Source organism: Plectropomus leopardus, chromosome 3 (assembly GCF_008729295.1).
Source record: "Plectropomus leopardus isolate mb chromosome 3, YSFRI_Pleo_2.0, whole genome shotgun sequence".
NCBI classification, from domain to species: Eukaryota; Metazoa; Chordata; class Actinopteri; order Perciformes; family Serranidae; genus Plectropomus; species Plectropomus leopardus.
The window spans coordinates 30,566,782-30,578,934 of NC_056465.1; the positions used below are offsets into that span (position 1 = coordinate 30,566,782).

General features: G+C 36.4%; 1 protein-coding gene across 4 annotated transcripts in view; it reads left to right on the forward strand.

The window, feature by feature from the left end:
* Positions 1-1,825: 1,825 nt before the first annotated feature.
* suco (SUN domain containing ossification factor) overlaps positions 1,826-12,153 on the forward strand; it is a 55,378-nt gene continuing 45,050 nt past the window's right edge. For all 4 annotated transcript variants that reach the window (XM_042482876.1, XM_042482881.1, XM_042482889.1 and 1 more), the window contains exon 1: positions 1,826-2,094. In XM_042482876.1, the coding sequence (XP_042338810.1) occupies positions 2,042-2,094 (53 nt within the window). In that variant the 5' untranslated portion in view covers positions 1,826-2,041. The remainder of the gene's footprint in view (positions 2,095-12,153) is intronic.

Here is a 12,153-nt window from a genome sequence, read left to right on the forward strand (position 1 = left end):
GAAACCATGGACTGTATCAGAAATAAAATTATTTTAATAATAAGAAAGGTTTAATCGGACAATATACGTTACACATTTGAAGAAGGGAGGGAGGATTCAAAACATGTATAAATGTGTAAAGATGTGCTTGTGGGGGGATCAAGATTTTTATAGACCTTACCAATCTGAAAGATATTTTGCACTTCTACCTTTTATTTAAAACTCTGATTTTAATGCTTTGTGAAACCCCTGCCAAAGGCTTTAATGAAACTTGAAATGATACATTGATACATATTGATCATATGTATCATATTGATACATATGATAAAAAATATCTGTTATCCAAATTTTAAAAAAATATTTGTATCAGAATATATATAATTCCATATTGTATTATTCATTCCTTCTAAAGATTTTCTATCGCTATCTAATCAAATATAAAAAGGATACATATACAGATATATTTATAGTATGAGGTCTATTGTCACATCATGAATATCTGTCAGCCCATATATATATATATATATATATATATATATATATATATATATATATATATATATATATATATATATATATATATATATATATATATATATATATATATATATATATATATATATATATATTTAGTATAGAATTAGTTTACTAGCCTATAGATGTGTTATCATGTAAGTGTTCACTATTCCTTCATTCTATAGATATTCTATAGATACATCATGAAAGATGAAAATACTACAGATATGTATGATATAATAGCATACATATCTGTTATCCTATGGATATTTTTAAAAGGCTATTTATTTTTATTTTAGTATTTGTATTTAAGTATATTTTTATAATGTTGGTATTCGTTAATCCTTCTTTCTAGATTTTGTTCTTGGCTATATCACGGAACATGACAATGATGCAGGTATAGTATTTATGATATGATAAACAGGCCTATTGCTCTATCATAAATATCTGAATATTTTTATTGTTTTATTTTAGTATAGTTGTATGTATTGTGGCATATTCTCTCTCTCTCTCTCTCTCTCTCTCTCTATATATATATATATATATATATATATATATATATATGACATCTCTCCCTATTTTTGTGTGTGTATATATGTATATATATATTTTTTTTAATTAATTTTTTTAGTATAGTTATGTTATTATGATATAGCCTATTCTTATGATGTATATTCTGTCGATTAAAATCTTTTTGTTATCATGAATTATCATTGGTGTTATTTTATTTTTCTATCAATATTTTGTTTTCTCTTCTAGTTTATGACTGAGCTGTAGTGCTCCTGTAATGCCTTTATCCATCCATCCATCCATCCATCCATCCACATGGTACAGATAGAATAATACAATTTAACTGTATTACATTGAGCTTTAATAATACGTGGATGTCTTTGATAGTTTATAGATTCCCAGGGTGTTTATAAATATACGTTTTATACCACATGGAAGTGTTGAGGCAATGAGGAAAAAAGTACACAATGTTCTCTATCCTAACCATACACCTCATCAACTGATTTTGACCTTCCACGTGTCAGTGCCTATTCGAAAAACAGGTTACAAACATTAGTCATTTTAATCGAAGCGTTTCACATCACAGAGTTGAGCAATAATTTAAATTATTGCGTGCTTTGGGGATTGCTTATCATTAATAGGTGACGCGTCCTGCTCCACAGTCTCCAACTCATCTCCAGTGCAGGGGGCGGGGTTTTGTGGAAAACGGTGTTGCTACGTCTCCTGTGATTGGTCGACGAATCCTCAGTTCTGATTTGATTGGCCAGACGCGGAGCAGGGGTTGAACATACCAAGAGCCAGCAACCCGTCAACAGCAGTAGCTGTAAAAGCCGAAAAAGAGGCGGACAACTGACCCGCACAATGAAAATTAGCACACCTCAAGTGTAGTTTTTAGCCACAGAAGACAGTCGTTTGTTCTTTTGGAGTTGACACAAGCCCTTAAGCAACAAAAAGGCTTGTCTTCGGTGAATTGTGAAGCCGTGAGAGGTCAGAAAACCCCCCAAAGAGCGAGGATGTTGGTCCCCGCGGGAAGATAATGAAGAGGCTGCGCGTTTTGTTGGTGTGCCTCATTGTAGCTCTCCTGTGCTGGTAAGCTAAGTCCGTCATCATCCATTCACATTATCAATGACACCTCAAACCGATGATAGTCGTAATAGGAGATGAGCCACGTTTCGTGATAATTACACGGTCCGTCACGTCGCTTTTGCATGATGTGTTTGCCGCAGAGTATCCGTCAGTCATCAATGTTCAGTGACATGAATCCTTCTTGCTACATAAGCTAACATTATCAGCTAGGTCACAGTGTGGTGTGATGTTTAGTTGACCTAAAACTAAAAAGAAAAGCCTTTGTGTAGTTTTATCGGTACTTTACATAACTGGCTGATAAACTTTGTCGTTTAAATGTCTTTTAGTAGGTCAGTAGGTTAGCTAGCCAGCTGTTGAATAGCATCATGGCTAACTAACCAGTGAGTATGCTGAATGCAAACGTTACTTTTTCTGGTGGCTTGTAACGTAATACTGATTAAGAAGTACTGAATTTACAGTAACAAGCTGTGTTTGTTTTCTTTTCAAGATTTATACTGGTGCAATCTTGGTTTCTGCTTGTCCTTAAATCCTTCAAAAAGTCTCACAATGTAATTTTATTATAAATATTAGGCCTCAAAAGTAACTAAATAGTATTAAAATTGAATTTACGAGGTCTTTATTGCCACAAACTTTACATCCTATTTCATTTATTCATCTTTTATTGTATTTTTGTCAAATGAGTCAAGCTCTTCTGTGTGGAGTTTCAGACCATTTTCAAACCTTACAACCAACCCCCGATGGTCTTTGGAAAAATGTAGATTAACCTAACTTTCTCTAATAACCATATTACTAAGTAAAACCTACCTTTACACAAACCACATATATGCTTCCTATGTTATCTGCAGTGCTTTAATAAGTAAAAGATTATTTGTCCAGAAATTGGTCTAAATTTTTATTAAAAATAGCCATAAAACGGCCTTCACAAGCATTAAATTTCAGTGTCTGATCCCTGTAAACACTCTGGGTGCAATTATAATTTCTCCTCCCTGTGATTTAGGGCTTCAATTAACCGCTTTTTGACAGTTAATTTTTCAAGTAATCGAGTCATTCGTATCAAAAATGCCAAAAACTTGTGCCAAATCCACATTATCACCTAGTAATGTGCCAACTGATGCCTTGAGATTGTTAATTTATTCTGGGAACCCACATGACTCAATCATTTGAAATAACAGGAAGTAGGCATTTTGGTGCATTTTAGGGGAAAAAATGCCGAATACGATAGCACTGTTATCCTAATAATCAATAACTCAAACATATTATCAGTTGAAGTCAAAGTTAATATGGATTGACTTTGGATGAGTTGACCAAACGTCACAGGGTCCAATGCAAAACTCTAATGAGCAATAGTTAAAAGTGTGGTGAAAACATGTTGTAAAGTGATTGCATCATTATACTTGTAGTAAAATAACAGATCTGTCATTATATTCAACAGCGTAAATAAGTTTGAATATAAAACATAGTGTGTAGTTCCTTGCCAAAGTATTTCAAACCAGAAGTGACATCTACTAGATTAACGCAGCTCATGATTTGTTTAATCTCAGAGGCACACAGCAGGTAACAATGCGCTGGGTTTGTGAAATGGGATTAAGAGGGCAGCTAACGTGCCACCTTTATCCACAGTGGTGACTCAGGAACAGCTAACCCTTCAACGTGTGGCCTGCTGCTACCGTCCTGGTCATTTCTTTGTGAAAACTATTCGCCATCATATTTTCTCACAACGAAGAGGTGGATGATTTTATTCTATAGAAGACGGAATAATCTTTATCAATTATCATAATATATGACTGAAAAATAGTAGTGGATAGTTTTTCAGTTTGTAAAACTTCATTAAAAAGGCTCTTTCAGATGATGTAATACTCTTACTTCAATGTGAGGTCACTTCTGACATTGTAATGTTTCCAGGAAATTATACCCTGATACATATTTAACCACTGCAGAGCCTACATTGCTTACAGCATAATGAATATCTATTTTATTCATAAAGTCTCCGATTGTTGTAGTCTAAAACCAGTAGTATTTTTTTTATTTCCTCTTCCCCCTTTTCTTCATAATGTTTTAATACCCACACTTTATTGTGCATGACAAGAATTAGAATTATTTTATGCTGTTTTTAAAAAGTAAAACTTTCTCTGGTATGCAGAAGTATCTTAATAGTATGCATGTTTTGCAAGAGATGCAAACTGGTTTAGAATAAGTCTCTAAAAAGAAATATACTACCTTACTGAATCAGACTATGGTAAATCCTTCTCTTAGTTTCTGTTTGTAACCCTTGTACCTTCTTTCTCTGAAGAATGATCACATTCCCACAGATTAGATTATTTCAGAAAAGTTTAGGTATTGATTGGATGAGATTTAGCATACCTTTTCATCTTTATAAAAGGCAATCAAGAAACATGAGAACTTTAAACACAGCAGCGAGGCTCCTTGCCTCCTGAAGGCCAGTCAAACAGGGATACCAAACGAGGAATCAACAGTTAGTCCAAGAGAATATTGAATTATAAATTAAATTCACGATTGAGATAGCCTTCTCTGGTAGCGGCTATATTTGATTACAGCCCTGCGTGTCAGGTGCTTGCTTTAAACCATGGTGCACTTTTTCACTTTCGCACAAGCTAACTAATGACCATGCAGCCACATGCACAGACTTCATTACTGATGCAAACCCTTTTTAACGTGCTGCTGTCGGCTTCACACTCTCCTGTGCCAGCTCTCACACATCCCAGTGGGAACACAGAAATGGGCAATGCAGTCCTTGCAGTAATCCAAAGGTTTCCAAGGCAGCCGTAATTTTAGGCAGCAAGGGGCTCTGTATCAGAAGGCTGGTGGGGGGCATTAATCTGTTGCCATGACTCTCCTGCTGTTTTTAAATGACCTTGTGCAGATTCAATGCTTTTACTTGTTCTGTGAAGTCTCTCTGTATTACTGTGAGAAAACTGTGGCTGATCAGCTAGTGATCTTTATGCTGCAGTTTGTAGAAAGATGCAGCAGAATGTATTTCGTGTGTCCTGCTGGCGTAGTCAGCACCTGTGCGCTCTTAACTGTGTGTATGGTGTGCTTGCTTAGACTGTCTACATCAGCATCACTAGAGAAAGCATGCGTTAGAGTGTTTGTGTGAGGGTGCACATTTGCAGCCATGTTGATTGTCAGTAATGATAGCTTAAGGCATGCATATTTTCTCCCCATTTAGACTTCAAGTTTAGTGCCTAGACGTCAGTGTTTGTCAGCACTCTCTGCTAATTCTATATTCTGTAAAAATGCCAAAGTTTAGTTGAATTTATTTGCACACAATTAAAATCTGCATAAAATTCAGATGAATTTAAAAAACAAGGTCAAGGAGCCAGACGCGTAAACAAACGGATCCTCGTCAACTTGAAAACAACAAACAAAAACAAAGACAAAAAACCTAAAATCAACATTTTACAGAAAATTACAAGAAAAGATAAATGACAACTAGGGCTGGGTGATAACCAGTCAGTAAACATGAATCCAATGAAAAACTAAAAAGTACAAAGAACACATTTTTTTTTAAAGATAATGAGCTCTTGATAATATGTATCTCATCGTTCCATATCTATACACCACGATATCTGAGGGAACACTGACCGTGATTTGTTTAGAAAAAAAAAGAAGGTGAAGCAAATCACCTGTCTAGTATTATATGAATGACACTGTGAATTAAATATAAAGAAAATGCAAAAGGATGATGGTACAGAGGAGGATAAAAAGTTGCATTTATATATGAACACACACATATGATGAACATTTATGTCATATACTATATGTCCAAAGAAGAGGCTTAATAAACAATTGGAATATGATCATTGCATTTGTACGGGACAGGAGTGCTCAAGAGAAATAGCTGCATGTGTTGTCATCATCTCAATTTGTCCCTGTGTCATAGGCTCATTAGATTCGCAGACATTTGAAGATTATTGTTGTTATGTAATGTGATTAGCACTCATGAGATAACTCTGCAGCCAACTGTCCAAGTGGGGTCTTTATATTATATTCCATTAAGCACAACAAAACTGGCAAAGCATTGCAATTCTCTCGAGCGTGTGCAGGTAAAATGAAGCTGTCCACCTTGTGCTGTTGAGTCTTAGATGTGCTGACTCAACTGAATATTTTTTAATTTAATGTCTGTGCTGTTGATTAGTCTTTACTGTAATTAAATGTCTGGTTTGATGCAACTTAAATTGCTCTCGGGTACTGCTGCATGCTTTTGCTTGTGCTTATCATACCCAAAGAGGTGTTTAAAGTTTGTGCCGTATGTTTTGACACCAGTCCAGTAACAGAACACCCTGGGGTTTAACTTGTCCAACCTGTTTTCTTCTGCTGGGTCATCTATAGGATGAGGCGGTCTATAGGGGCTTTGACGTGCCCTCTGCTGCCAGATCAGAGTTTCCTGACTCACAGCTTCAGTTCTTGTGCAGTCCTGTGTGTGATCTTCTGTTGTGCAGCACAAATATTTTGGCTTTAAAAAAAGCCCACGAGTTATCCGGCTAATGGTGTTTATCAAATATAGCACCAGGTAAATCCCCAAAATATATCTTCACTATGTGCCCCTCTGTTTGAACAGTGTCCTCAAAAACATGCTCACAGGCAACGTGAGCACAAAGCAGGAAACCAAGGAATAGCTAGAGGACCCTCTCGTTAAAAGAACCCAGCGTTCCAACCATGTCGTAAAAGTTCCCCTTTCGGGGCAGTTGTTGCATAACTAGATCCTCTTCGTGGTGCCCCATGTGTGTAAGTGCCTGAGGAGGCTGTTGTCACTGATAGTGCTGCTTGTATTTGCTACCAGTAGATAGCCACCAGCACCTGAACTGGGTACTGAGAGAAAATGACAGAGAAACAGAGAAGGCTCTGTGTGTTTTTTTTTTTGGCTGCTCCAGCCATGAAAGGGGAGGAGGGTTCAGGACTTGAAGGTGAAATGGAAGGTAACAAAGCCTTGCCTTGGGACACAATGATGTTGCTTACCTAACCCTTTCCCAGAAGCCCTTTACCTTCTAGCTATTGCATCCAGTTGCCTTGTTGTAAAGTTTATGGTCCTGTAATGCTGCGTGGCTGCTGTGATTTGCAGCATGTGTGCACACGTGCTTGTTTTTTTCTCCCCTCTTAGCTCTGAATTCATTAGACAACTTCATTATTGTCCTGTCATTGTCCTGCTGGGCTCCTCGTGAAAGCAGTCAGATCAGAGGTTAATGGGGTATCTTAAATGTAAAGGAGTATACCGCTGGTATTTTACTTATGTTTACCCAAAACAAAAGTATGTTGCCACATTCTGACTTCACATTATGTCGTGCTGGAGCGGTCAGGGGAGTGTAATCACTAAGTGGTCTAACCCAACTGGGATCTATTGAGATACATTGCACATATGCACTGTTTTTAAGAGATGAAACTACTACTACTACTACTACTACTACGTTGGGATATGTAGTACTACTACTACTGAGATGAAATTTTACAACATGATTATAGTGACCATAATGATTATGGTTTTCAGTATCATCACAATGTGCTGAAAATCTTCAAAACATACTGATGCACACACTGAAATTATTTCACTAAGTTTTGTATTGAAAACCACAAATAAAATTTTGATTGTAAGTCAAAAATCGATTAAAACGAACTTAAGCTTTTAATCATTGAAATCAAAAAGCAGAATCTGCGATCTCCCAAGTCTGATCTGTTGATTTTTACAAACCAAGACTCGATAGTCTAACAGTTACATAGCCTTCAGTGCTGAAAAAAAGGACGTTTACATTAACATTTGCACTGAATCATGACCATAAAATTGAAAGTCAAATTACACTGTGAATTCAGAGAATCGTGACACCCCTAATGCCTCATGTAAACATGAAAAAAACATATCGAATGTGTTTTAATGTGTCCATGTGTTTGAGAGACTGCTGCTCACTGTGGTTGATGCTGGTCAGTATTTACCATGATCTTATCAAAGTGCAGTAATCCAACACATTTAATTAAAATTTGAAGCCGTAATATTAACTGTCAGGAGTTTTACTGTGCGACCGATTTATTGCGACCGTTTCATACTTAATGTCTTTTATAAAGTCTGAGGGACATTGTATAATGAATATTAATTCATTATGAGTTGCAGATGTCTTAACCGCCTTGATACTTCCTTATGCATAAGTGCCCACATACTGTACAGTCACGCCATGCAAGCCACGTGCATACGAACATGCAGATGCACAGATAGGACATACATGATTTCATGGCACTGTGTTCAAATCAGTCCATGTGTGTGTACCAGAAACAAACACACTGTTTTATCTTGCTGTATAAATGATCTCAGCATGGCAGTAATTACGTTAACCTGCACTTTAACAGTGAAGAGATAGCAGTTTTAACATATTTTACTGGAGGGTTTTCTTTGGGTTATCTGGTTGGCTTTTGTTCTTAACCTTTCTTTATTATCTTACTGAGTGAAGATGCAGCATATACCAACTTTAAATTCAATGGTATCTAAGGTACTCTTTTTTTAAACTTGGGAATTTACAACATTGATTAACTTTAAATGAATGCAACTGGATTTGATTCTAAAGCAAAAGAAAAACAGCCACCAGGTTATCTGTCAGAACAAACATGACTTTTGACCTAGATGTCAAAAAATAGCCGAATCAACATCTTCGGCAAGAAAACTAGACCCAGGCCTTTTGTTTAAAGATAAAGTTGTTGTATTTTCTTTAAGTTTAATCAAAATGGATAATGCGCCTTCGTCTGCATTTTCACAATTCAATTCGAAAAACAGATGACGCTGATTGAATAATGCATTATTTGATCAGCATAAAATTGATAAAGTCAATATTTAAATAATCAAACATTTGAAGGTCTCAGGCTTGTTGTGTGTCCTCTTTTACGTTGTTTTGATCTTAATTTTTTTTGTATTTTGGAAGACAAAATTAGCAATTTGAAGACATCACAAGGTGGGTTTCCATTAACCCACAAATTATGAAAATTGAAATTGGGAATATAAAATACGCCTCACAGAAACACGTCAATTTCGGAAACACTGTTTATCGCATAAAAGTTTTTATACACACGAGGTGGTTATTTCAGGCGATTCAAAAAAGTCATATTTCGCAAAACTACAATGGAAACACTTATTTGTCTTTTTCAGTGTACTGCAGAGGTAGCGAGATTAGAAATAGCTATGGTTATGTGCTTGTCGGAACTGGCTCCCTTGGGCATGATGCAGCAGGCGCTGTGAGATGTGCTATTGCTATTGCTTTGCATAACTCTTTAAAAGTTGGGTGAATCATCCAGAAGTTTTGAATCCACAATTCCTCTGTGAAATTGTGGACGATCACCTCCCAGAAATTCCTTATATGTGTCCATGTATTAGGAGCTTGCCTTTCCATCATCGCTGGCATGACACTCCTATGCCGGCCTCAAATGGAAATAATGACAACTAATGCTGTGGCTTCAACAGAAATAAAGCTGCTAATGTTTTGAACTTCCATCGCCATACTTCTTGGAGTGTTATTGCGAGAGGAGAAGTTGCATAACATCACACAATGGAAACGTAATCATCTCACAATTGTGTTTTAAAAATTATCGCCCAAGTTTTGTGCAAATCTGTAATGGAAACCAGCCTATACTTAGTTTTAGGAGCTAAAAACAGGCACTTGTCATTAGGTTTAGATTTTGTATAATACTATTAATAAAAAACAATAAAATCCTCTAGATAAGGTCACTTCCATTCTTCTGACTGAGCGACTGGGCCTAATCAGCTGCCAGTGGGAACATCACACCTTGTAAATCTAAAAAATGCAGTTTTAAAACCTTCCATTCCCTCGATTGTTGGCTTTGAGACTAGAGGCTCACTAACTGAGTCCATCTTTCTGTTGTTGTTGTTGTAGCAGAGTTCAACACTTCAGGCTGGCAGCTCTGGTTTTATGTGCAGAGACGGAGCTGGACTGGCACTCCAGAGCACACTATTGTTCCTGCCCACTGGCTATGGAGACTGCCGAGCACACTGAGCTCTTTTGCCTGCTGGCCTTCCTGTTTCTCAGCTGCATGGCTCTGTATGTTAATGCTTTATGCCGGCTGCTTTTAATAACATGAGAAATGTGAAGCAGTCAGAGTGAGCCAACACCTGAGGTAGATCCAGTGTAGGTGAAGTGAGTACACAGAGGCATCCAAGGTGAGCGCCTGGTGGGAGAGCTGGGGGATCGTAACACATCAAATCCAGATTGCAAGAACAGTTTCCCTAGAAAACACTAACACGGGATGATTGATGATTGTAGTGAGTGTGGTTTGTTTGGTGAGAGCTGAACATTGTCCAGTTAGACTGCAGTTTGTTGTGACTGCTCACAGTTGTGGTTAACAGAATTTGTCCACTAGTAACAATTGGACAACTAACAAACAAACAAACAGATACCTCCTTTATAATAACAGAATTTAAAGTGAATGAATGAGAACGAGAGTTATGACTGAGGAGGGGCTGCAACTAACAGTTATGCTCATTTTTGGTTTATCTGTCCATTGTTTTGTCTTCAACTTACAGATATTCAGTTTTCTGTCATAGAGGAAGAGGAAAATATTAACACTTAAATAGCTGGATTTTTTTTTAGTAAGTTTTAGTTTTTAGTTTTTTAATAATGAATTACTTGAAATGATTAACCAGATATCAAATTATTTGGTGCTAAATTTAAAAGTTGAAAAATGACAATTTTTGGTTTAATCGTTGCAGCTTTAGACTGAAGGGAAGTGTAAGTGCAAAGACACATGGTCTTTCTCAATTATTTAAATCTCAACGAAAACCAGATGTAAAAGCTTCGAGTGTCCTCTGTTTCAGTCTTGTCTCAGTGTCTTCAGTCGGCTCATTTTGAAGTCGAGTGATGTACATTTTGTTAACCTAACTGTAAAGGTTGTTTGTAAAGTGCTATTTTCTGCATATCAAGATATTTTTCAATTTTGTACCATAATCCTCCATAACTTCCTTGTTCATTTGTTTGTATGACAGTGTGCAGTTGGCTATGATGACTCCCATAGTAGTACATTTCTGCACAAATATTAAATTGTGAATGTCTTTTCTTTACTTTCTGGTAGCAGGAACTTCTTTGCAGGATCCTGGTGTTCACGTAATGTCTTTCTGGAAATAGGTAGGCCGGCAGTGAGAGTTGAATGCAGGCCAGTAGCCTGAGGCTCTGTCAGTGGTTAGACTGAAAATGCCACTGTTTGCTGTATCAGTGAACAGTACTCTGAAGGTGGAGATTTGTAGGTTTTAAAGGTGGAGAGCTGCGTCAGAACACTTCGTGGTGTTGTTGCACGTGTTTGCCTGTGTGAGAGGAGAGCATGACAGAGGGAGGGGAGTTGATCGATTAGACTGTTTAGAAACTGATCATTCAGTTTGAGCTTCTATTTTGTTTGAAACTTTTGTGCTGATTCACGGAAAATATTTACTAGGTTATTAACAGAGTGCGTGGTTAAGCAGATTTTTAATTGTATGTAATGATTAAAGGGATTTAACCCTTTGAAACCTGGATCGACATCACTTTGATTTGTGTTGCACTCAGATGCCATGAACTAGTGCAAACTTTCGAATGAGGAAATCAGTTTGATTTCTTTTGAAATCATGGATGAAAAAGGGCAATGAGCAACTTGGCGAGAAATGTCCCGCGTATTGCAAGAAATTAGTGGAGTTAGAAAACTAGTTTTAAAAAAAACCAACAGAAATATTTCCAGAGAACTATATTTGTAATTATCATAACTATGTATATGAAATACTTTTACAGAGTTAATATATTTTACACACAATTTTCCAGGTAATATTTTTGGCTTTTTTTAGTTTTTATTTTACTTTTTAAAAACTTTTAGTTTGTTTTTGTTTTTTTAATTTGTAGGTAATTTACTGCTTTTTTACATTACATTAATTTCTACCTGTTTATTGCCTTCTTCCCATGTTTTTAAAAGAAAAAAGTGTAAGAAGTTTTTTAATGCATCCCAAGACATTTGTAATAGGTGGATTGAACGTGAAACTATGAACTGTTTTTGATAGTTCACACTCTAAAATCACACTTGCTTTGCATTTTCCTT